Source organism: Diaporthe amygdali (assembly GCF_026229845.1).
Source record: "Diaporthe amygdali strain CAA958 chromosome Unknown NODE_6_length_1560011_cov_65_102424, whole genome shotgun sequence".
Taxonomy (NCBI): Eukaryota; Fungi; Ascomycota; class Sordariomycetes; order Diaporthales; family Diaporthaceae; genus Diaporthe; species Diaporthe amygdali.
The window spans coordinates 633,241-654,000 of record NW_026517026.1 but is presented as its reverse complement, the minus strand read 5'-3'; the positions used below and the strand labels follow the sequence as shown (position 1 = coordinate 654,000).

At 49.7% G+C, this 20,760-nt stretch overlaps 8 protein-coding genes across 8 annotated transcripts; 5 read left to right on the top strand and 3 right to left on the bottom strand.

The window, feature by feature from the left end:
* On the top strand, window positions 1-709 carry J7T55_000945 (uncharacterized protein; the record flags this gene model as incomplete). The annotated part of the gene is made up of 3 exons (XM_053140214.1): window positions 1-156; window positions 347-429; window positions 493-709. 3 exons carry the CDS (start codon window positions 1-3, stop codon window positions 707-709), a joined length of 456 nt encoding a protein of 151 aa, XP_052996595.1.
* A 2,918-nt stretch (window positions 710-3,627) lies between these two features.
* J7T55_000944 (short chain dehydrogenase reductase family) lies at window positions 3,628-4,413 on the top strand (the record flags this gene model as incomplete). The annotated part of the gene is made up of 1 exon (XM_053140213.1): window positions 3,628-4,413. One exon carries the CDS (start codon window positions 3,628-3,630, stop codon window positions 4,411-4,413), a length of 786 nt encoding a protein of 261 aa, XP_052996594.1.
* Window positions 4,414-5,407: 994 nt separating this feature from the next.
* On the top strand, window positions 5,408-6,769 carry J7T55_000943 (uncharacterized protein; the record flags this gene model as incomplete). Its single annotated transcript, XM_053140212.1, has 1 exon — window positions 5,408-6,769. The coding sequence occupies one exon, from the start codon at window positions 5,408-5,410 to the stop codon at window positions 6,767-6,769; it is 1,362 nt and encodes a 453-aa protein (XP_052996593.1).
* Window positions 6,770-7,554: 785 nt separating this feature from the next.
* On the top strand, window positions 7,555-8,418 carry J7T55_000942 (nucleoside-diphosphate-sugar epimerase; the record flags this gene model as incomplete). The annotated part of the gene is made up of 3 exons (XM_053140211.1): window positions 7,555-7,781; window positions 7,852-8,080; window positions 8,161-8,418. 3 exons carry the CDS (start codon window positions 7,555-7,557, stop codon window positions 8,416-8,418), a joined length of 714 nt encoding a protein of 237 aa, XP_052996592.1.
* A 151-nt stretch (window positions 8,419-8,569) lies between these two features.
* Window positions 8,570-10,028, bottom strand: J7T55_000941 (S-adenosyl-L-methionine-dependent methyltransferase; the record flags this gene model as incomplete). Its single annotated transcript, XM_053140210.1, has 4 exons — window positions 8,570-9,416; window positions 9,481-9,604; window positions 9,663-9,789; window positions 9,861-10,028. The coding sequence occupies 4 exons, from the start codon at window positions 10,026-10,028 to the stop codon at window positions 8,570-8,572; spliced, it is 1,266 nt and encodes a 421-aa protein (XP_052996591.1).
* A 602-nt stretch (window positions 10,029-10,630) lies between these two features.
* On the bottom strand, window positions 10,631-13,247 carry J7T55_000940 (uncharacterized protein; the record flags this gene model as incomplete). The annotated part of the gene is made up of 5 exons (XM_053140209.1): window positions 10,631-11,240; window positions 11,315-11,920; window positions 12,254-12,508; window positions 12,602-13,051; window positions 13,228-13,247. The coding sequence occupies 5 exons, from the start codon at window positions 13,245-13,247 to the stop codon at window positions 10,631-10,633; spliced, it is 1,941 nt and encodes a 646-aa protein (XP_052996590.1).
* A 1,915-nt stretch (window positions 13,248-15,162) lies between these two features.
* Window positions 15,163-18,677, top strand: J7T55_000939 (uncharacterized protein; the record flags this gene model as incomplete). The annotated part of the gene is made up of 16 exons (XM_053140208.1): window positions 15,163-15,301; window positions 15,473-15,606; window positions 15,758-15,774; window positions 15,829-15,919; window positions 15,986-16,066; window positions 16,136-16,242; window positions 16,301-16,437; window positions 16,497-16,564; window positions 16,679-16,806; window positions 16,910-17,027; window positions 17,098-17,215; window positions 17,278-17,542; window positions 17,618-17,672; window positions 17,749-17,941; window positions 18,051-18,220; window positions 18,318-18,677. The coding sequence occupies 16 exons, from the start codon at window positions 15,163-15,165 to the stop codon at window positions 18,675-18,677; spliced, it is 2,181 nt and encodes a 726-aa protein (XP_052996589.1).
* Window positions 18,678-19,147: 470 nt separating this feature from the next.
* Window positions 19,148-20,479, bottom strand: J7T55_000938 (uncharacterized protein; the record flags this gene model as incomplete). Its single annotated transcript, XM_053140206.1, has 1 exon — window positions 19,148-20,479. One exon carries the CDS (start codon window positions 20,477-20,479, stop codon window positions 19,148-19,150), a length of 1,332 nt encoding a protein of 443 aa, XP_052996588.1.
* Window positions 20,480-20,760: the final 281 nt, after the last annotated feature.

Below are 20,760 nucleotides of genomic sequence, written 5' to 3'. Positions count from 1 at the left end.
ATGAAGTTCTCCGCTGCCGCCGTTCTCGCCGTCGCCGCTGGTGCCTCCGCCTTTGAGAATGTCACCTACACCACCGAGGTCGTGACTGCCCTCACCACCTTCTGCCCTGCCGCTACCACTCTCACCCACGCCGGCACCACCTACACCGTCTCATCGGTATGTTTGCGACGAAAAGGGGCATGATCTGACTCGGGGACGGATCTTAGGAAGGCTAGGATGGGGGAAACCATGAAAGATATCGCAGGATACCTGGACTCTGGTTCTCCTATTTCGAACTCCTATCCGGGCCGAGCAGCGCATTCCTCATGATCCGACGTATTTGGGCATATTATTGACAATCTTTCAGGCCACCACCCTGACCATCACCGACTGCCCGTGCACCATCACCAAGCCGATCATCACCCAGACCTCGGTCGCTTGCAGCACTTGGTAAGACTTGTCGTTGAATAAAACAAAGACCCAATGACGCATACTGATATTCATGACCTACAGCTCTGCTGCTGCGCCCCCAGTCTACCCTAACGGCACTGCCTCCGTCGTCGTCCCCACCACCGCCCCCGTCGGCACTGGTGGTGTCTCTGTCCCCACCACCACCGGCAGCAGCCCCGAGGCCACCTCGCCGATCGCCACTGCTGGTGCCGGCAGGGCCGCTGCCCTGTCCGGCGCCGGCCTGGCCGGTGTCCTGGGCCTGGCCGCTTTCTTCCTGTAAATCTCAAGCACCTGACGGGAAGCGAGTGAGAGCATCGGTTAGACCACGCGTGACGACCTACTTAGAGCGGCAAAAGGATACCAGGGATTTTTCTTTCTCTTCTGCATCGCCTATTTGGAGTTTGGACGGCCATCGCGTTGCAGGGAGGACAAGGGTACTTGATTCTCTGTAATTTGTTCCGGATGGGGGGTTGATGTGCTTGTTGATTTTTCTTCTACTTGACAGAGCACCAAACTTGACAGTGTAAGGTCAAAGGAAAAGAAAGAAAGATACCATTCTCGATCTCGACATCTGGAGGAATCCTCAAAGGGTCTTCGATTTTGGGAGAATCTGTTCCCCACTGCTTCGAAGACTTGACAATTCAACTATCGTTCCCCACTATACGTTTTTCTCACAGCCAGGAACCCGGCTCCTTTATCATGAAAATCTGCTGCTGGACGTTTTTATGGCCTCCTGTTCGATGTACAAATTTCCAGTGTTGAGCTGCGGCACCAGACTGTCTGTACATATACGTATTATCTAGATCTGGTGGCTGGCATATATACGCTGCTGGGAGGCCAGTTTTGGTCCGGCGCAGAGATAAGTCTTGTCCTTCACTTGTCCGGGTGACATGTTCGGTCTTGTCTAAATCATGTATGTGTCTCGGGCACGGGGGTTCTGTGCTACGGCGGTGAGTGATGGTCAGTAAGTGGTATATTGATGTTGGACATTGGGCCGTGATATTGGAGAGGTGAGACTGAGAAATATCTGAAACACGGGGCCTTCGTGGCTCCTTAAAGCAAGGGATTTTAGAGGCGAGACAGACCTGAACGTACCCGGTACCGTTTTTGTTATGTCCGCTCGTTTATTTTCTGTCTCAGGATAAGTTGTTGCTGCTGCTTGATCGGTCTAGCAGCGTATCAGAGAGGAAGAGAGGGCGGCGCTCGTTGTTTCCAGGGCTGTCGAAGTTATGCCCGACGTAAGTGGTATTGCTATTGACTGTACGTATATGGTTTATCAAGTGCTGGCGGTATACCAAACCAGCGACAATGTTCCTATGCTGTATGAAATGGTCAGCCAAAATTGATTCATCCTGCGTGCTCAGAGATGTACACCCAGATCTTCAACACCTCGACACACATACACACAGAGAGAGAGATAGAGAGACAAAACTTTCGAAGAGATTCAGATTCCGCAGCACTTGCTTGAAATCCAAGCAGCTTTTCACGTCTTCTAACGCCTCATCGCCACCCTCAGGCGATGATGTCCGCCGCGAAGTCTCAGCTACTGCACGACCGGCCCGTTCTCGTGCGAGATTCACCTTTTCGAAACGGTCCGCGCGCAAATGCACGTCGTCCACAGCAAGGGAGATCCAAAACAGGCCGTCGGCGTTTCATCATGGACCAATGACCTGTTACGACTTTGCTGCGTGCGATCTCTTTCTTCTCGATCATCATCGGCTCGCATGACTTGCAAGCGATGAGAAAAAGAGTGGTAACAGAGACGCGGTGTTTGTTTCCCCTCGTGGTGTTGGTCGCCCCCCCCCCCCGTGCCTGTAATTGTGAGAAGCGGTATAATTCCTAGCTTCCCCGTATTCGATATTGTGGTCTCAGTTGAACATCACAGACCGTCCATCCAGTGAGGTGAATAGTTCCTGTAGGTTCACTACGGAGTCCCCCTGGGTTTTGTCCAACATTTTGAAAGCACCACTGCTAGAGTGTTGTAAAATGACGAAGAGAATGACAAAGAGAATCTGGACATCTTTCGATGGCAGCGGACCAAAGGATGGGTTGTTTGACCGACGATCGCAAAACGCAAGCAAGGCAAATGATGGTAGCGTTATGGCATGTGCGCAGAGACGAAGTGCTTCTTCAGGCCGTGAAACTGATGAAAGTAGAGAAGGAAGCTCACCTGTTGCTATCACCGCACAGTAATTGACGCTGTTCACCCGGAATTTAGAAAAGAAGGCGTGCGTCGCATGCATCACCATTTTGCTATTTGGCAGGAATTCATGACGCAGAAATACCCTGTCGCCTTATGCTCTTTTAATGGTTGTATGTACTAGACATCGGACAGAAATAGTGGTTCGGCGTAAGGCAGGAAAGGGAACGGGAAAAGAAACTTTTGGAGGTCACAGCAGCAAGACCACCCTTAAATATTCACTCACTTTTGAGCCAGTCTCTTGATGATCATGTGCCGCTCGTATTGCCGCTATCGACATAGACCGCTCTGGCAGCCTCATGGGCTAAAATAATGGCTTCGGTCTAGAGCCAGCTAAAGGGTCTGGTGGCCGCCGCGTACAAGGCTGGCTATTGTGGATCTTGTTGGTTGCCTCATCAATTAGAACCCTAAGAGGACGTTAGACATGGAGGGGCGAGAGAAATGAGACCGACACCTGCTGTCGATGGACATCACTCGACTCCGGGAGAAATTGTTTTCAGAACTTGGCTCGAGGTCGCCAAGTGGCATAATTTTGAGTATTCCACAATAATTGGACGGAGAATGGTAGGCAACGCTCATTTAATTTATGTTAATTATCAGCTTTGGGTTCAAAGAGGAGGGAAATTCATGTCATGATGACTTCTCTCCGTTCATTCTTAACCATAAATCTATGGTGTTTTTTCCTTCAGTCTTTCTGGTTCATACCTCAAGGCCCAAACTCAATTACGCCCCTGTTGACCAACAAAGCGGAAGTTCACACCTGCAGCTGGCTCTGCAGGGGGTACTGTAGCAAGTATTCTTTGTCAGCTGACATTGGAACGAGAGTGCCGCATTCGTGGGGCAAAGAAGCAAACATTGTGTACTACACGTCCATCACGGGTCGAACCACCTCAAACCACCAACGCCTTTCCCACATGCGCCACTTTCACGGACTTCTTCACGAAACGCGACCACAGCCTCTATATTACTCCGAAACAACAGTTGTACTTAAACACATCATGGCTACACCCCGATTCAAATTCATCAACAAGCTTAAAGGCCATCGCGTCCTGATCTTCGGCAGCACGTCCGGCATCGGCTACGCCGTAGCTGAGGCGTGCATCGAGCATGGCTGCACTGTCATTCTCGCCGGGTCGAACCCTCGCAATCTTGCTGACACTATCCTCCGCTTGAGGACCTCATACCAAAATCTTGACGCGTTCCGGATCACTGCCCATGCTTGTGACCTGTCCAACAAAGATGCGCTCGAGTCAAATATTCAAAAGCTCTTGTCAGCTGTCACTCTCAGAGCAATGTACAAGATCAATCATGTCGTTTTCACGGCCGGCGATGCCCGCTCTTTGAATTCACTATCGGAAGTGACCGTGGAGCAGTTTGAGAAGAATCAGGTCGTCCGCACCATCGCTCCGGTCATCATCGCGAAGCATCTCGCCCCGTATATGGAGCAGAGCCCTGATAGCAGCTATGCCCTCACCGGAGACTTCCTTTTCTCGAAACCGCCACCCGGCTTCGGTCTTTACGCGGCGACTGGGATTGAAGGGCTGGCGAGAGGCCTTGCTGTCGATATGGCACCTATCAGGGTGAACCTGGTTGCGCCAGGAGTCATCAAGACGGAGGCCCTGAAAAACGTACCAGAGCAAGCTCTTGAGGCTCTTGCCAAGGAAACAACGATCCAGAGGCTGGGCCGACCAGAGGATATTGCTGAAGCGTATTTATATTTGATGAAAGATGGATTTGCGACTGGTAGCATCATCCAATCAAATGGTGGACGGCTACTGGTATAGTGCTGAAGTCATTGCATTTCACTCCATCATCCACAATGCTCCCCACATATCTGCGGAAGGATGGATCCTCCTCAGGTTCCAATCTAAACCGTGCTATGGGAGACTGGCCTCACATACGCAATCCAGGCGCTCCCAGACCTATGGCCATCAAGAGTTCCATCTTTATGTTCACCAAAGGCATCGTGACTGCCACAAAAAACAAAAAAAAAAAAAAAAAAAAAAAAGAAAGAGGCAATAGGGCATATATTTCTCTTGATGCTCCGAAAATGACGGCAGTCTTCAAATATGCGAGATCGACTACATCGATTGAGGGATGGCGCGAATTCAAAGAAGGCAAATCGGTGCATATATTGAGAAAGTTGGTCACCATGTTAAGAAGCAATCGTGTGGCATAAGAACAGACTATCTCCGAAAGAACAATCTGCGGCCACAACTGCGTGCATGACTCGTTCGACCTCAGGATATATTGATTTCAGCGATTTCATCACGACTCTTGGGAGCACAATACATAGTGCTCACATTGATTTAGGCACTCTCAGATAATACATATACAGACGGGTATCGAGGTAAACGTCTTGAGAATTTCCCGAGGGGGAGGAATCAATCTTACAAGTCTAGCGGTACCAGACCCGACGCTCTGGAAGCACTCACTCTAGTGCATCGATCTGGAAAGCCATTGTCCTTCTACCGACAACCATAGTGAAGTTCAATCTGCTGTTGAACCGCAAAGGACCTACCATGATGCAACCAGCGAGGGCCAAATAATATTGAAATGAGGCGCTACAAGGAAGACACAATAGTAATGCGCTAAAATGTTCTCGATCTGATAGACACATTAGTGAACCCTTGTCTAGCCAAGAAGAGGAAGAGGGGTGAAGGGGCGCGAGCCCCAACTTGGAGCCTTCAAACGGCACCTCGGCTTTTACCCCGTACACCTCACCTTCAGCGCCCCGACTATCGGATAACATGCGATGCCTCTTTCTTACCTCGCACAATGGACCCGTTTCTCTTCGTTCCAATTGAGGTTCGTCAGGCCGTTCTGGAGGAATTGCCCACACTTCGAGACTTGCAGTCAGCAATCCTAGCTGGCCGACCCCTGCTCGATGCGCACCTGGCAAGCAGACGACTTATTCGCCACCGCGTCTTCTTAAACCAGTACCACGACCTTGAAGCCAGAAATAGCTCTGAGAAGGGGGGAAAGAACAGTTCTTTCGCTGTCGTCAGCCGCTGGATCAAACAATTGTCTGAAAAAGACCCATACGACGGTCTTCTCCTCCGAGAAGCCATCTGGCCCCACTTGTTGGCCCACCAGGAGCTGAACAACCGCACGTGCAAGGGAGACGATCATGTAGAGGTCTTCTGCTCGTGGGCCGAGCAACTTGCGCTCTCTTTTCGACAATTTCACAGCGAGGAAAAAGCAAGGCACATCGAAGCACAGACATTACGTCTCGTGCCTGCCAACAGTCTTCACCTCAGCGAGCCATGGCTTAAGTGGTTGCAGGCAACCATCACCGCTTGCACGCACCAAGGCGACTACGGCTATGCAGCGTGGATATGCAAAGAGATGTGGTCTCGCTTCAACGGCGATGGTCCGGACCACCGCCACAAGCCTGGATTAGATGGGCTCGCACTGGTCAGAGTGACCTCGACACTCTGTCGCCGCCAAGACGGTGCTGCGGCCTCGGATGCATTGTCCACGGAAGAAGTCAATTCAGCACTCCGCTTGGCTTGGGGATTTCTCCGTGTGCAGTTTGCCGGCGGTGGCCCCATTCTTCAACCCGGAATGTTCTGTTACCGGTGCCTTGACGCTGCCAAGTTGCTCATCGAAGGGGCCCAAATTTCCCGCGATGCTGTCGAACCGGGTCTGCCTCATTTGGAAAGAGTTTGGCAGGGTATTCGACCAAGGGGTATGGCCTTCAATGCCTGGTCACACCTCTTCGTGGACAGCCATGCCGACCGACTCGAAGGCGTTTTCAAAGTCTGGACGAGGCTTCAAGAGGACAGACCGGAAGCGTTCCTACAGGATGTCGATCTCGACTGGGCCAGAGATATCATCTGCTTGCTTCGAAAGAGGGGCGCAATGGAACAGAGTCTCTCTTTTCAGGCAGAAGTTTTCGATTTAATGTCTCCGGATGACCACCAATATTGCGCCTTTGGCCGAAACCTTGCAGATGCATATCTGAAAAATGGCCAGATCGAGCAAGCCATTGGCGTGAGGGAAAAGGTATTTGATGAATTACCCATTACCTCGGCTGTTCGTCCCTCATGGATTACAGTGTTGGCTCGTCTGTACAAAAAGATCGGCCGGGACGAAGATGCAGCGCGTCTTTCAGAGCCTCTGTACGAGAAAATGTAACAATAACCTATCCCTTACAAACCCCAGGGGCAAATAATATCCTCAAATCAGTCATGAAATCTGGAAAAGAAATCAAACAGTAAAGCTCAATCAACCCCAAGATTGAGGTGGATTATCCAGTTGAACGGCTTGTAATCAGAAAATTTCATTCATCAGTCCTCAAAACCTCATCCAAGAAATGGTAACCGGGTGCTACCAGACGCTCCCACAGAGGTGAGCCCTCCTCGTGCTCGGCGTGGGCAGGGCCAAAAACGTTGTATGTCAATGCATATATCAGCGTTCGTAATTGAGGGACGTCACGGTTTACCTCCCCATTCAAAATCAGTGGCGGCGTAGAAGCTGAGCACTGCATTTGGCGCAGGAAGGCCTGCGGCTTCTGCCGTCTAACCTATCAACATGGCTAAATGTCCTCCAGTAGACTAACTACAGCTACTACTCAGTGAAAAACTCTCTTCTGAGACCATGAGGATACCTTCGTGCCGTACAACGATCTGACTTCGCAAGCTTTCGAAGGATCTTGAGCTAGTCTTCATCGAAGCTTAGTTGGTCGGTTGGTCGGTCGGTTGGTTGGTTGGTGGCCAGCTCCGGCTGCTACCTGGCATTGTTCTTTCTGACCTCCCGAACTTGGTGCAGAGCAGGAACTGCCTTCCAGACTGCATTCAAACGGCTATATTTCAGCCGAGGGGGCGAAGGTCGGAACGTCATCACCCACTTGGTGCAGAATCCTTTCTTTCCTCTTTGCATCCACTCTCAACTTTCTTGCAAACCAGCTTTTGTCAGTGACCATGAAGCTCGCCATTGGAGGGTCCAGTGGCTTTGTCGGCGCGGAGCTCGTCCGCCAAGCGCTGTCCAATCCGGCCATCACGTCTGTCGTTGGCCTTAGTCGCCGCGAGACATCCGCGCCATCCTCGGCCGCCAATGCTGCCAAGCTGAAGTTGATCGTCTGCGAAGACTTCGAGAACTATTCTGATGGTATCAAGAGGGAGCTCGAGGATGTGGATGCATGTATCTGGTATAACCACATTTCTTCCTCGATATCACTGCCCAACTATGAGCCATGCAGGTTCTAATCAAAGTCACAGGACGATTGCCGTAACGCCCATGAGATTGAAGTCCCTACCATGGGAAGAGACGGTCAAGATCTCTAAGGTCTACCCCATGACCGCAATCCAGACTCTGGCGAATCTCCCCCGCAAGGACGGCCAGCCTCTCCGCTTCGTCTACATGAGCGGCCATTTCGCTCCGCGCCAGAGGACCGAACAAGTCAAAGTACTGGGCGATTATGGCATGACGGAACTAGGCTACCTACGCGTAAGTTTGATAGCGGTACTTGTCACGAAGCGCCCGCTTCCAGCCTGATGTAAATCCCCAAGGCTGACTGTGAAGCTCAGGGCGAGGTCGAGACCGACATTCTAGAATTTGCGGAGCAGTCCAAAGGTGCGGTGCAGTCGTGTATAACTAAGTCCGGCTTCATCAAGGGCCCAGGAAAGGTGGTGCCTGAGGTGCCGGGCCTCCCCCTGGTTGAGCTGCAGGACATCACAGCGGCCATCCTGGACCAGGTCATCAACGGCTTTGAGAAGGACACGCTATCCAACGATGACCTAGTTCGGATCGGGCAGAAGGCCCTGAAGGAGCAACAGAGTGTGTGAAACATCATGTCTCGGGGTGTTATAGTCCGTCTAATTAAAGACACTGCTTTCTTGCTCATGGGCATTAAGCAAAAATGAGACTCATATTCATGCATAGATTGCAGATCATCAGCCCCACGAGGCATAATATCAATTCGAAAATAGCGATCGCTTATCGCATTTCACATTGCTCCTCGATCATCGCTTCAACAACACTATCTGCCCCTGCTTCAGGGGCTGGCCAGGCTCTGATATGCTGAAAACCAGCTCGGCTTAGCAGCCCTTTCCATTGTCTCTCTGTGCGCTCCATACCACTATTGAAAGCCATCATGATCATATCAAAACCGACAGAAAACCTGTCAGCGTTCTGCTCTGGTATGATCAACTCGTGAATGATAAGCTTTGAGTACCCAGGCGCCATTGCTTTTCGGACCTGCTCCAAGATCTTCAAGCAGTACTTGTCAGACCAGTCGTGGAAGATGTGATGAAAAAAGTAAGCCCGCGCACCTGTGTCACTTTTAGTACCCAGGCCATTGAGAAAGCTTGAGGCAAAGAAATGGCGATTGGCGTTACCTTGGACGGGTTGCTCCGTGAAAAAATCATAAGTCATGCGCTCAATAGCCGAGTCGACGCACTCCAGATCGCTAATCACAGGGGCTAGATCTTGGAGAATAAGACGTCGTCCTTTCTCTGGGTGCTTTGCAAGAAATGCGAGCACATCATGGCCCTTGCCGCCACCGACGTCCACCAGTAGTGCCGATGTCTCATTCGCTCCATCAAGCAGGCGCTCCTGGACTGGGAACCAGTCGGTCCAGTATCTCCTCCCACCCATTGTATTCCCCATGAAAGTGTTGAAATCCTTTAAGACCCAAGGCATTGAGCTGAAGAACTCAAATGTTGTCAACTTCGTCTGGAATGCGTATTGCATCAGGCCATCGCGAGGTTCTGTAGGGCAACGGTAGCCAGCCTCACGGAAATACTTAGGTGCATTTTGCACGGCTTCCACGATCATCTCTCCGCTTCTTCTTGTTATTGACATGCCACCATGTATCCGAGGGAAAGGGAAATCGTATCCAAACCTACACCATTCGGTGTCCAGCTGCAATCTCATCTGTCGCCATGGCCCTGGTAATAGCCGTAGCTTCCCACTTCTGAAAGCCTACCTCGTTCACAAAACCAACGGTTGCCAGGAGCCTTAACGTTCGCACTTGTTCTGTGTCAGCTGGGTATTCAAGTTTATCCACTGGTTGCTAGACTGTTTTTACCAATAAGCAACTCTTCGCCATGGGAAATGGCTGCCAACTTCTCAGAGGATATTGGTCCTCCGTGGTTTGCGATATGTTTGAAGAGATTGAGTCCATCTGCAATTCTGGCGGCAACGGCAAAAAATGGCTAGATCATGTCATGTCAATGAATGCCGCTTGCCCGAGGAAACCAGGTCAAGGAGTAAAGGGTTGGCGTACAGTATACGCGAGCTCCAACGCGGCGGTTTCGGGCTGTTCAAGACCAGCAGTAATTCTTTTGGTCAGTCGTAACGCCTCGGTCCTAGAATTGTAATCATCCTCGCCTGAAGCTAGCTTAGACCTCAGGCTGCTTAGTTGGTCAATGAGAGCAACGGTTTGGTCCGCCATGGTTGAGATGTTTAGAGTATTTGAGACAATTCTTGCAGCTCACTGAAGCGGGCTGGGTTTCATTTAATATGACGTGCGGGGAATATGAGTCTTCAGCAAATTTTGACTTTGAGAGGAACGCGTATTCTAACTTTCCCTGCTTGCGATGATGCTTCCGAAGCAACCGCGCAACTGACAATCTCACCAGCTCAGTCTCTCGGTACTAGATCCAAATCCATAAGACCTCGTGTTTACACTTCATTCCATTTTCAGAATTTCCCAGAGCCCTACCAGCAAAAATAGAGACTATCTCCAAAGGCCAAACAGCTATCCGACATCGATTTACTTCAAGCGGGGATCGGCAATTACTCCTTGTTCTTTCAATGAAGCCGGATAACAAGACTGCAAGGCAGCTTTTGGCTTGCATTAATCGTACAAACAACTGTTTCCATGAATTGTTGTGCTGATTCTCATCAATAAGCTTGATCATCAAGGTTTTGATGAAGTACAATACACGAACCCAAAATTATTGAATGTCATGAAATGCAACGGGAAAATACTGCATTGATTGCTTTAGAGCCCATTTCTTTTCTTATCAGAACCAGCTAAGGAAAGGTTGGAGTCTAGAGGTCGGAGCTGTATAGAAGTTCCACCTTGTTGAGTGCATTGACAGCGACCTCCGCCATATTGGTTGGAGAGTTCCATATACTTCCCGCGTTGCAGAACACAAGTCTTCGCGTCCTTCCCTCCCCTCGCAATGCGACATCCAAGCGGCATGCTAAGTATTGGAGTATATCCTCCGAGCTGTGTGGCTTGTCAGAATAGTCTGGGAATAAGGAGTTGAAAGGCGACGCTTCGAGCGTTGATGGTGTGACTTTGTCAATCTTCGTGAACAAGACGATGAAGTTCGTGTCTGAAAAGCATGGCAATGTTACGAGCATATCCCAGACTCTTAGTTGCTCTGTCATCCGATTCGTAGTAGAATCCTCGAAAAGTGTCTGATTGTAGCATGATACATCAAACGTGAAGATGATCGAATTGACGCTGCTATACTCCAGTGGCCATTTGCGTCGTTCGGCCCTGGTGCCGCCAACGTCGAAGAATTGGCAAAGTGTACCATCGAGAAGATAATGAAATTCGTGCAGACCAAGACTCATATTTCTGGTCCATAGAACGTCTTGGCAGGTAGGAATGTACAAGGGATCCACTATTCGTGAGGCAGAGCTCATGAAGCTAGTTTTGATCATGTGGTAAGCAACTCCAACATGCTATTAGGGGTCGAATTTGACACAATAATGGTGACTTACAACTTGGTCGAATCTGCAACATCGCGGTCCCGGTCTTGAGTTTTAGGATCTAATATCAACCGGTCGTGCATAGCGCGTATGTCCTCATTGGCAGATAAGTACAGCACTGCTGAACCGACTGATTGAGGGAAAGAATATCGCGGGCTCACTCCACCAGCCTCTTTGTGGAGCCACTCATCAATGAGTTGGTAGCATTTTGTGAAATCTGCCTCATTCTCTGGATAAGAATTGTACAGATCTATATTATTTGCTTGTGCATGCTGGACGGTCTTTGAGGCGAGGGCTTTCAAATTCTGAACCAGGCTCAGGTAAACAGCAGGCTTGTGGCAGCGACGCCATGGCACATCATCATCCAAGAATGCCATTTTCATGGACTTCTGGAGTGTACTCTTCCCACTGTCAGAAATACCCAGAACCAATACTTTGATGTCGAAGTTACGAGGTCGGCCAACAGGAATGTCTCCAGGCTCATGAGTTTCATAGGCGTATTTGAACCGTTGAAAATATGGAAGCTGCTTGTCTCTCGACAGGTCTCCCCTTCTCATCAGTGGCCCCAAAGAATCCTCATGAGCAGTTGGTACGTGTGACCAAGCCAGATACTGACCTCTGTTTGGTGGCAGCAAGTGTTTAGACACTGATGCGCATGGTAGCTGTCTCAAGGCTTCTCCAGTGTGAATGGTGTAATATCTGCGATTTGTGGATAGGTCGTAGCAAATGGGCGGTGGTTGCGGGTCCACGACTGGGTTTTCGATAGCGCGGGGGATACATGTAGAAGGCGTGAGAAATTTTCTCTTCGGCGAAACTTCCTCTGTTCTTTCACGAGTCACAGAATAAGAGGTTTGAACCTCCACCACGCCTTCCATTTCAAAGTGGCGACTATCTGCTACAACGGAGGTATTAGATCGGGGGGTTGGATTTCCGACATTGATTCCACTGCACCGAGTTGATGCTCGGCTGGCAACTTCATCTGGCACATCACGTTTGTCGGTCAAAAGAGCTCGTATCATGTTCGACCTCGTAGCCACTTGGTAGACTCTGGAGTTGAAGATTTCAGAGTCGAAGGCAAATGTAGCATTCACCGTCCCAAGATCTTGCGTCCCAGCGCTCCGATAGGTTTGGATTGATTCTGCATCCCTTAACCATAGCAGAGAGGAAGTTTCATCCTTAATACGTTCAAAGACCTGACGAGACTCGCTGCTTTGCAATACCCTGTTCTGCTCAAAAGCAGTACGGCTTAATACTTGTCAGCGTTGAAGGAGAACGACGGGCAAACATTTTCATACGAACCATTGAAAAGCTGTGAGCAGGAGATTAAGGGCATGGATTTGATTGTTGAGCATATTTGAATAATCATCCATGGTCTTTTCGTCCCATATGAAGTTGACCTTACTGCGAGTCGTCAGCTCGTTGGCTTTATTCCACTCAATGAGCGAAACTTTGTCGTCTAGAATCATTACAACAGCCTCGACGCACCCGAGGCATGTTGAAATGTCCTCAACCAACTCTGGATCTTTCGGAGCCCCAACATCACTCTCCATGAGTCTGGCCATCTGCTTCAGCGCTGCCCTAACTGTGGAAAGTTGTACGATAAGGAGGTTGACCTTGAGGTCCGCGGCATGATATCTCGACTGCAGATCTGAAAGCGAAGTAATGCTCTTTGAGATGGTACTGATAATGGCCAGAACGGCGCTGGCCACGCCGATTGCAGACGCGGGGTCCATGATGTTAGGGCGCAGGCTGTAATTGCATCAGACAAGCAAAAGCAATCTCGTCGAAGCTTGAGCTTCGTTCAGGGGATCATGATAGGCGGACGATGCATTCGAGATTCAGATAGAGATCTAAGAGAGTTGAGGAAAGGAGAGGGGATCTTCTTTTCGAATGGACTCAGATGTTTCACAGGTCCGCAGGCTCACTGCATATGCACGACGAGCATGGCTGTGTTGACTCTGCCACAGACACCAATATTTCCGCAGCTAATGTAACCCTAACAGCCTGAATATATCACTGGACAACGTGTGCACCATAGCTGTACTATACCAGCCTATTATCATGTGAGGATCATCCAACAGCTCATCTGCTGATTACACATCTGTCAATACTCAACACTAATATAACCATTCGGTGATAAAATTCTGAATGCGCTTATGAAATATGCTTCATTGCGGTGTGTAAACACGAACATGCAAAATGGCGACCGTGTCAGAGATATCTAGACAAAGACAAGGAGACGGAGGACAGCAGATTATTATGCCTGAGTGCTTGGGCTGTGTGGATGCAATATGGCCTCACGCAGTTTCTATCAATGCATCCATCAAAACGTCTTATCTGGAAATACTTGGTCAAGCATTGTCCTCGATATGATGCACTGGACCGCGCGGAGTGGCTTGATCTTATAGAATTCGGGCCACATATGCCCTTTTTGCCTTACTGCTGATTGTTTGTGCCAATAGATTCATCCGCACTAGAAATAGCAAATGCATACTAAGAGTGGTTCTTTCTCAAATACGTCGAAAATGATGCATGTGAATAAAGAAGAGCGCTGGGGCAAAGTGTCTGAGATATTGCTATGGTGAATGGACTGGCGAGAAAATGTCAAGTTCAAAAACATTTGGACGCTTAGCGGGTCTTTCATACACATTTACGCAGTAGACATGTTTTTTTTTCTTCTTCAGAGAATCTATGGAGAGTCTCTAATCTCAAGCTACGTCAAATTTTGATGGTCATCTTTGTTCTCGCAGTGGCACGATGCTTGTAACGCTACACAATTTGCCTCTAACTCGCTGCGTGTAATCAGTTGAGTGTGTGACACATAATAACCTCGAGTCTTTCCTTTCTACTGCTGAATTGGGCAGAAAAAATCAAGCTCCTCTGCTCTTCGTATTTTCCCACTCACATGTGCAAGGGTATCTTAACGTTTTTATCCTCCGCTTTTGAGTGAGCTGCGACTGCGACTAGGCTACTCAAATCCATCACCTGCCACGATCGCAGCTAGGCAATTGAAGTATGTTTTCCATTTCGGTCCATACGCATATCAATGACACTCACCTTCCACAAGACATCTAGCGCCCTGCGCATCTAAGGTGTACGACACGATCATCGGCCCCGATGCAAAAGCAAGGTTTTTGCTAGATTCGGAACACCGCACGCCAATTACGTGAGTTCCCCGCAAACTAGACTACATGCTGTACCAAGCCTGTGGTAACACGCAGCAAGATGATCTAGGAATCTTGATGGATGTGTCGCACTTTTACTGGACTTAAAGTTCGGCTCATTCCGTACGCCGTACGACTCCATCGTGTTTTCCCGTTGAGATCCGAACCACATGGCTACACATTATTTCTCTTCTCGCATATCGGCGACGAAGACTCCTATCATGTGCGGGCAAGTGACATCAATGGCTGCGTAATTAAGCAGAATCTCCAGATCCACGAGAACGGGTGGCCACCTGCTTCTCGTGCCTCGGCTGGGTAGGTCGCCGACTCGAAAGCAATATTTACGTACACCAGTCTGGAATGTCCATGTTAACTTCAGGCATGGCGGCCCAACAGCTGCAAGACATTTAAGAGTCGCTTGAGAATATAAGGAAGGGCCTCTTGTTTCTAAAGTCTGAAAATTTGTTTCTGCAATGCTCCTCAGTGCTCTACAGTTCCATCTCTCTAAACCATATTCGGTCTGAGCAATCTCACATCACTACTTCGGTTCTGAAGCACACACACGCGGACCCCTCTCTGAATATAGGATCCAACCTTCTACTCCTCATCTGGATAACGACCTTACAACCTATCATTTTCTGGTCATAATTGAACATTCCGCTGCTAAAGCACTGTCATCTTAAGACCTAGTCAGCCATGGACATCCTGAAGGGGGTCAAGGATGTGACTGCTGATACGCTTGCCGGGACTGGCGAGACCTTGGACAAGGCTGGAGAAACTTTCAATGACGCAGCCGATAGACTTGATGGAGATAACCCGCCTCCACCTGAGAAAGGTATGTCTTCTCCTTCATTTTATTTTTTGGGAGGAGGGGGGGGGGAAGCGAGGTATTAGTTTTGCCCTTCCCTCCGCACCCTCCCTTGGTCTCGACAACCACCACGGGCTATCACTTGCACTTGTGTGAAAGCTCGAATGCCAATGAAACATGTTTTAACTTCTCCGACAGTGGTAGAAGATAGTATCCGCGTGAATCTTGTCACTGATGGAAAGAGCATCCACGGAGGATTCTACATGAAGCTGTCTCGACTCGTTCGTGATGAAGAAAATTTGTCTTCATTGAGAAACATGATTGCCGGATCAGTAAGTATTGGTGAAGCCCCATTTGCTCATCACCTTTCTCCTTCTGCCTCAGACCGGAACTCTCATATTGGTCTCCCTTGGCGGGGATTCTTTTCTTTCCCCATCCATACCCTCCAAGATTGAAATTGATTGTTGACATTCTCAATTACAGACAGAGCGCAAAGATGTGTCAGTAGAACTTAATCAAGCCCTATCAGACTCTCATTGACACAAATTTTACAGTGCTTTACTCGACTTCTGCTCAAAGAGCGGTATAGTTGTTCCTGACACATACTCGATCAAGGATTACATCAACGAGTGTTTGAAACCTGCGGTAAGCTCATCTAATGTCGACTGCAAAGTTCGAGCGCCCGCAGCTAAATCTAGTCACTTGTTATAGGGCGACATGGCTAAGGATGGGATTCTCGACATGTACCTGAAGACAGGCCCCAAGCAAACAAGAAGAGACCCCGCCCAGGAGGTGAGTCGAGCTTTCTAGTCGGCAATGCAGGGTCTATGTTGATCACCAGGCACTTATTGGTACACATAGGAATCTGAGATCACCGAAGGGCAATACATCGATTCGTTCAAGCTTGCAAAGCTTCGAAGTGAGTTCGATGATCGTGCCTTCAAGCTCCTTACCGGCACCTTCTTCAAGTGAGTCTGAGAGGATTGCTCACTAATCGGCCAACTCGCTCATACCGTCTGAAAATAGGTATCCGGCCCAGCTTGAGGAACAAGACTGGTCCGTAGTGGCTGAAAACAATGCCTTGTGCTACGGAAGCTGCATCGTCCGCCGCCAACAGGGTGGTAAGATGCTTGTTGTGGGCATTGAGAGAGCTCGCTATCCAGGTCAGTGTGACACAGAGAGTCAGAGACTTGCTTGGGCTGAAGGCTTACGCACGAAACAGCTTTCATTTTGAAGAAGAGGAACATTCTCTCGGATAGGTTGACTAGCAAGACTGTCAAGGATGTCATGGTGAGTGGAGTTCTCCTTTTGTTTATTTTACCTGAAGGCCCGGTGCATCCTCACTGCTTGGTCCAATCGTATGCTATCGAAGCTTTCAGATTCCATGGTCTAATATCGATCTAGTTCTACCTTCGTATACCGGATTTTCTCATTGACGATCAGTCATTTGTGTCCATTTACGAGACTAGTAGTCATCTCCAGTCCTCCCTCGCCACATCGGCCTACACATCAACAGATGTTTCTGCAGCTGCGTGAGTAGTCAATTGCCCTGTCAAACGGTGGGATACCGGCACCGCGTCAAGTTATAAATTCTTTTGAAGTAGTGTCCTGGTGTCTTACACGGTGCTTTCACAGCTCAGGAAGTCTGTTTGGCTTCTCTATGTCGGCATCAGCAAGCTATGGAGAGTCTACCTCTGGATCATCGGAGACCTCTCAAGAGTCGAGCAGAAAGCAGGTTACCATCGCCTACAATGTAAGCCTTCTTAATTACTTTGCCCTCATTCTGTACTATGGAAAGACTGCTTAAGCCTCTGTTTCTGTAGTTCCCGAGGGTTACTGCACTCATGGACGAGAATTCCCTCGAGTTGACAATGGAATGCCAAAGAGACTTGGCAGAAGTGAAGGACGCAAAGTCTCTGACAAAGTTTTTGGAAAACTACGGTACTCCCATACCCCAACTCGCATGCGCATCTCTGGGCTTGACTAAATAATGGTAACCGTAGGCGAGTTCTTCAGCTCGAGGGTACAGCTTGGCGGGCGACTATTTGCTACAGAGGACGTCGAGGAGAGCTCTTCGAGCGATTCAAAGACTGAAGAGACAAAGAAGGCCATGAAGGCCGCGGCATCTGCCTCGTTTGGTAGCTTCAGTGCCTCCGTCAGTGCATCGCATGAGGACAACGCCTCCAAGGCGTCCTCGAACGCCGCCAGCCGTGCATCATCGACCCTCACATGGCAGGCTCGAGGGGGAGACACCCTGCTGTGCAATGAGTAAGTAAATTCCGCCACTAGTTGCCTGTGGAGGCGCTGCTGTTCGAATGAAAAGAATGGCTAATCTTTTGAAAGTCCAGCTGCTTGGTGTCCGACTGTGGGAGACTACTATTATTGGAGGATCACCAAGGTGAGTCGTGAACATCACTGAGGACAGTGAAAGATTGCATTGAATTTGTACTGAATTTTCTTTCGCCTTCCCTCAGCAAGACAAGGTGTTGCACCTTGTAGACTTCATTGGAAAACTTCCCGGATTCGAAAACGTGCCGCAGAAACTAGAAGAATGGCGGAAGGAAGCCGGGAAATTCGTGACGCCTCAGAGGTTTTTCTTGAATCTAGCCTCGAGGAGCCCTCTGGGCCGCTTTCTTGAAGCCAAGGATCCTGTGGATGTTTCTCTCCGTACGTATTTCCAACTAATCATTCCCATCTAGGCTCGGATGTTGGAGGGTTTCCCCAATCTTGCCAACGCGAGTATCGCAAATGCGCTGACTATGTTGGCAATCTCCAGAGCGAGCCGCCGCGGCTCTCATGAAGCAGGGTGGTCAACCTACGGAGTCAACGACTAACGCGAGGCTCTACGGAATGGGAGCGGCCTGTCTTGGAAACTGGACACGCAATTGGGGAATGTGGCAAGTGAAATGGGAAGTCGAGACCGATGACGGTGAAAATGTAGACTTGGTACGATCACTTAGCCTTCCTTTTCTCACTTGCCTTCTGGACTCCCAACATGGACCAGTGTTACGATCGCGTCGATCTTGTTCTGACACTGTAGTAGATCCACTACGAGACCCCGTACCGTCTCCGGCACCCAGAAAAGGGATACGTCCACTTCGACCTTTCGGGAGCTCATTTCCTGTACATGAGCAACGTGAAGAACTCGAACTCATTCGTGCTGTTTCGGAAGCAAGGCGGTGACAAGAAGCCCACACCGATCTCCAAAGACGAGCAGAACAAGGACTTGACGCTACATTTCGTGACCAAGGGCAACAAGGAAGAGGAGGGCTTCATCTATGTTGCCTGCGAGGAGCCAGGGACTCAGTATCTGAGCGTGTCACCGGGACCCGACGCGAAGCAGCTGACTCCGGCTGTGATGAAGCTCAGGTTCGCCGACACTCTGGATGACAAAGGACGATGAGCTTCTTGCGGCAGCGTTGGAGCATGATTTTCTCTCTAGCCAAGCATTGCTGACCATAGCTACTCCTTCTAGTACTCAATTTCTTTTGGGTTACAGTGCAAGGGATGCGTTCGCTCTCCTGGGAATTCTGGACAAATTGCATCTAGTCTTTAGTCAGATTGATAATCTAACATTGCGTCTTGTTCCCTTTTTTTTTTTTTTTTTTTCAAAGACTCTGCGGCTATATCTAACGTTTTCAACACGAACAAGGCAGGCCGGGACCAAGGCAGGCCGGCGTGACAAGAACATGAAACCAGGTGATTCGAGGAAAAAGTCGAGACGATAATAAATTAGAAGTAGGACTTAAGCTCTAGAGCAAAGTGCCAGCGAAGCTGACCGTTTATTACGAAGTGTACGTCCTTAGTTTGAGTGAGAGTGTGGCCGATAGTCACATGCGACATAGATTGAGTATGTTGACAATATATTTATTATTATGATAATGCATCTCGCAGCTTTTCCCTGATTGTATCATCTATCTCTTCAGCGACATTACGGAGTTCATCTCTCACAAACTCTTCGAGCTGGGTCTGCGCGACGCCCATCTCATCCTCTATGCGAATTAAGGTGGTAGTGTCAAAATCGTATCTCGCCTCGGAAATCTGGGTTTCGACGTTCTGTGCCAGCTCACTTAAGCCTGCTTCCAGTTTCACCTCAAGCCCCGTCACGCGCTCCTCGACACGTCCCACCCGCTGATCAAGCCCGTCTCCATCCTGGTCGCTCTGCTCACTCGAGCGTCGCGGCGGTGGTTCATCTGAGGAGCCCTCCTTTGAGGACATGCGCTGCTCAATGTGGTCTAACCGAGATCCCAAATTGTCAACCTGTTTCTCTATTCGGTCGAGCCGACGTCCAATTTCGTTGAAACCCTGTCTGAAAATCTCCTCGAGGTTCAGCCTAGGCTTACTGGTATCTCCGGAGCTTGAATCAAGACGACGGCGTTTATTGCTGGGAGGGTAGGATGGGGGAGAGTGGCCAAGGTCATCGTAAGATGGAGGGCTTTCAACCGCCACAGCCTCACCGGGCACAGGGTCTTTGAAGTCCCGCGGACAGTCGAAGGGAGAAGTCGATGAAGTTGCTTCTGCGGCATTCCCTGATAATTCGCCACCAGGTCGCACTCCCGCGGCGCCAGCTTCCCCGCCTTCAATGGCCCTGGCACCCTTGCCGCCATAGAATTTTGCAGTGTTTGCGGCGCTCAGCATCGTTTTCAGACACCCGCTAGAGGAAGCCTTCTCACAGAGTGAGAGCAAACGTTCCTTGGCCAGGGATTTTGACGGCATGGCTACCTGGAAGGTGGTATTTGCCGCCAAGGCCTGTAAAGACTCCAGTGTAGTCCTTGCTGTCTCGCCCTTGGGTACAAACTCATCTTTCGGTACGACCAGTGCCGGAGGTTTGACTAGGAGGAAGTGCAGCAAGTATGTGCTCGTGCCGAGAATCTTGGACGCCGACACGGGCTCATCGTCTTGTGTGATAACATGCAGTGATTGGATGCGTTCGGGAGGGATGAAGAGAAAGACGTTCGATCTGCTACGTTTGCCCTTGAGTGCAAGGTTGGCAGTGATTTTGAAGAAAGCAGTGTGGGAGTCCGCGTCGAAGAGAATGTCGAACGTGACATGATCGTGAGTCAGGCGCGAATGGCTCAGTGTTTGCACTTGGTCTTCATCACCGGTCCAGGACACCACTACCGGTGCCTTCGAAATGCTAATGTCATCGTCGTGTGCCGAGTCGATGGAGGCTGTCGTTGCATCGTCATCGACCGGCGTCGTCATTGGAACCTGCGAAGAGTCAGCATGGGATGTCCAGAAGAGACAAAAAAGTCGTCGTATCCCCTATCCATGACAAATGGACAGGATCCCGCCCACCCAGGCTTCAGAAAGAGCAGCCTTGACTCTGGATTGATGCGGCGATACAGTAACGAATTGAAAGTCGTGGATCGATTACGAGCTGGAGTCCTCGCCGCCTCAGCGCAACAAGACGTGCGAGCACAGGTACTACCACGAGAAGAAGCATCATCTGGCCACAGAGCAAGAATCATGTGGACGAGAAGTGC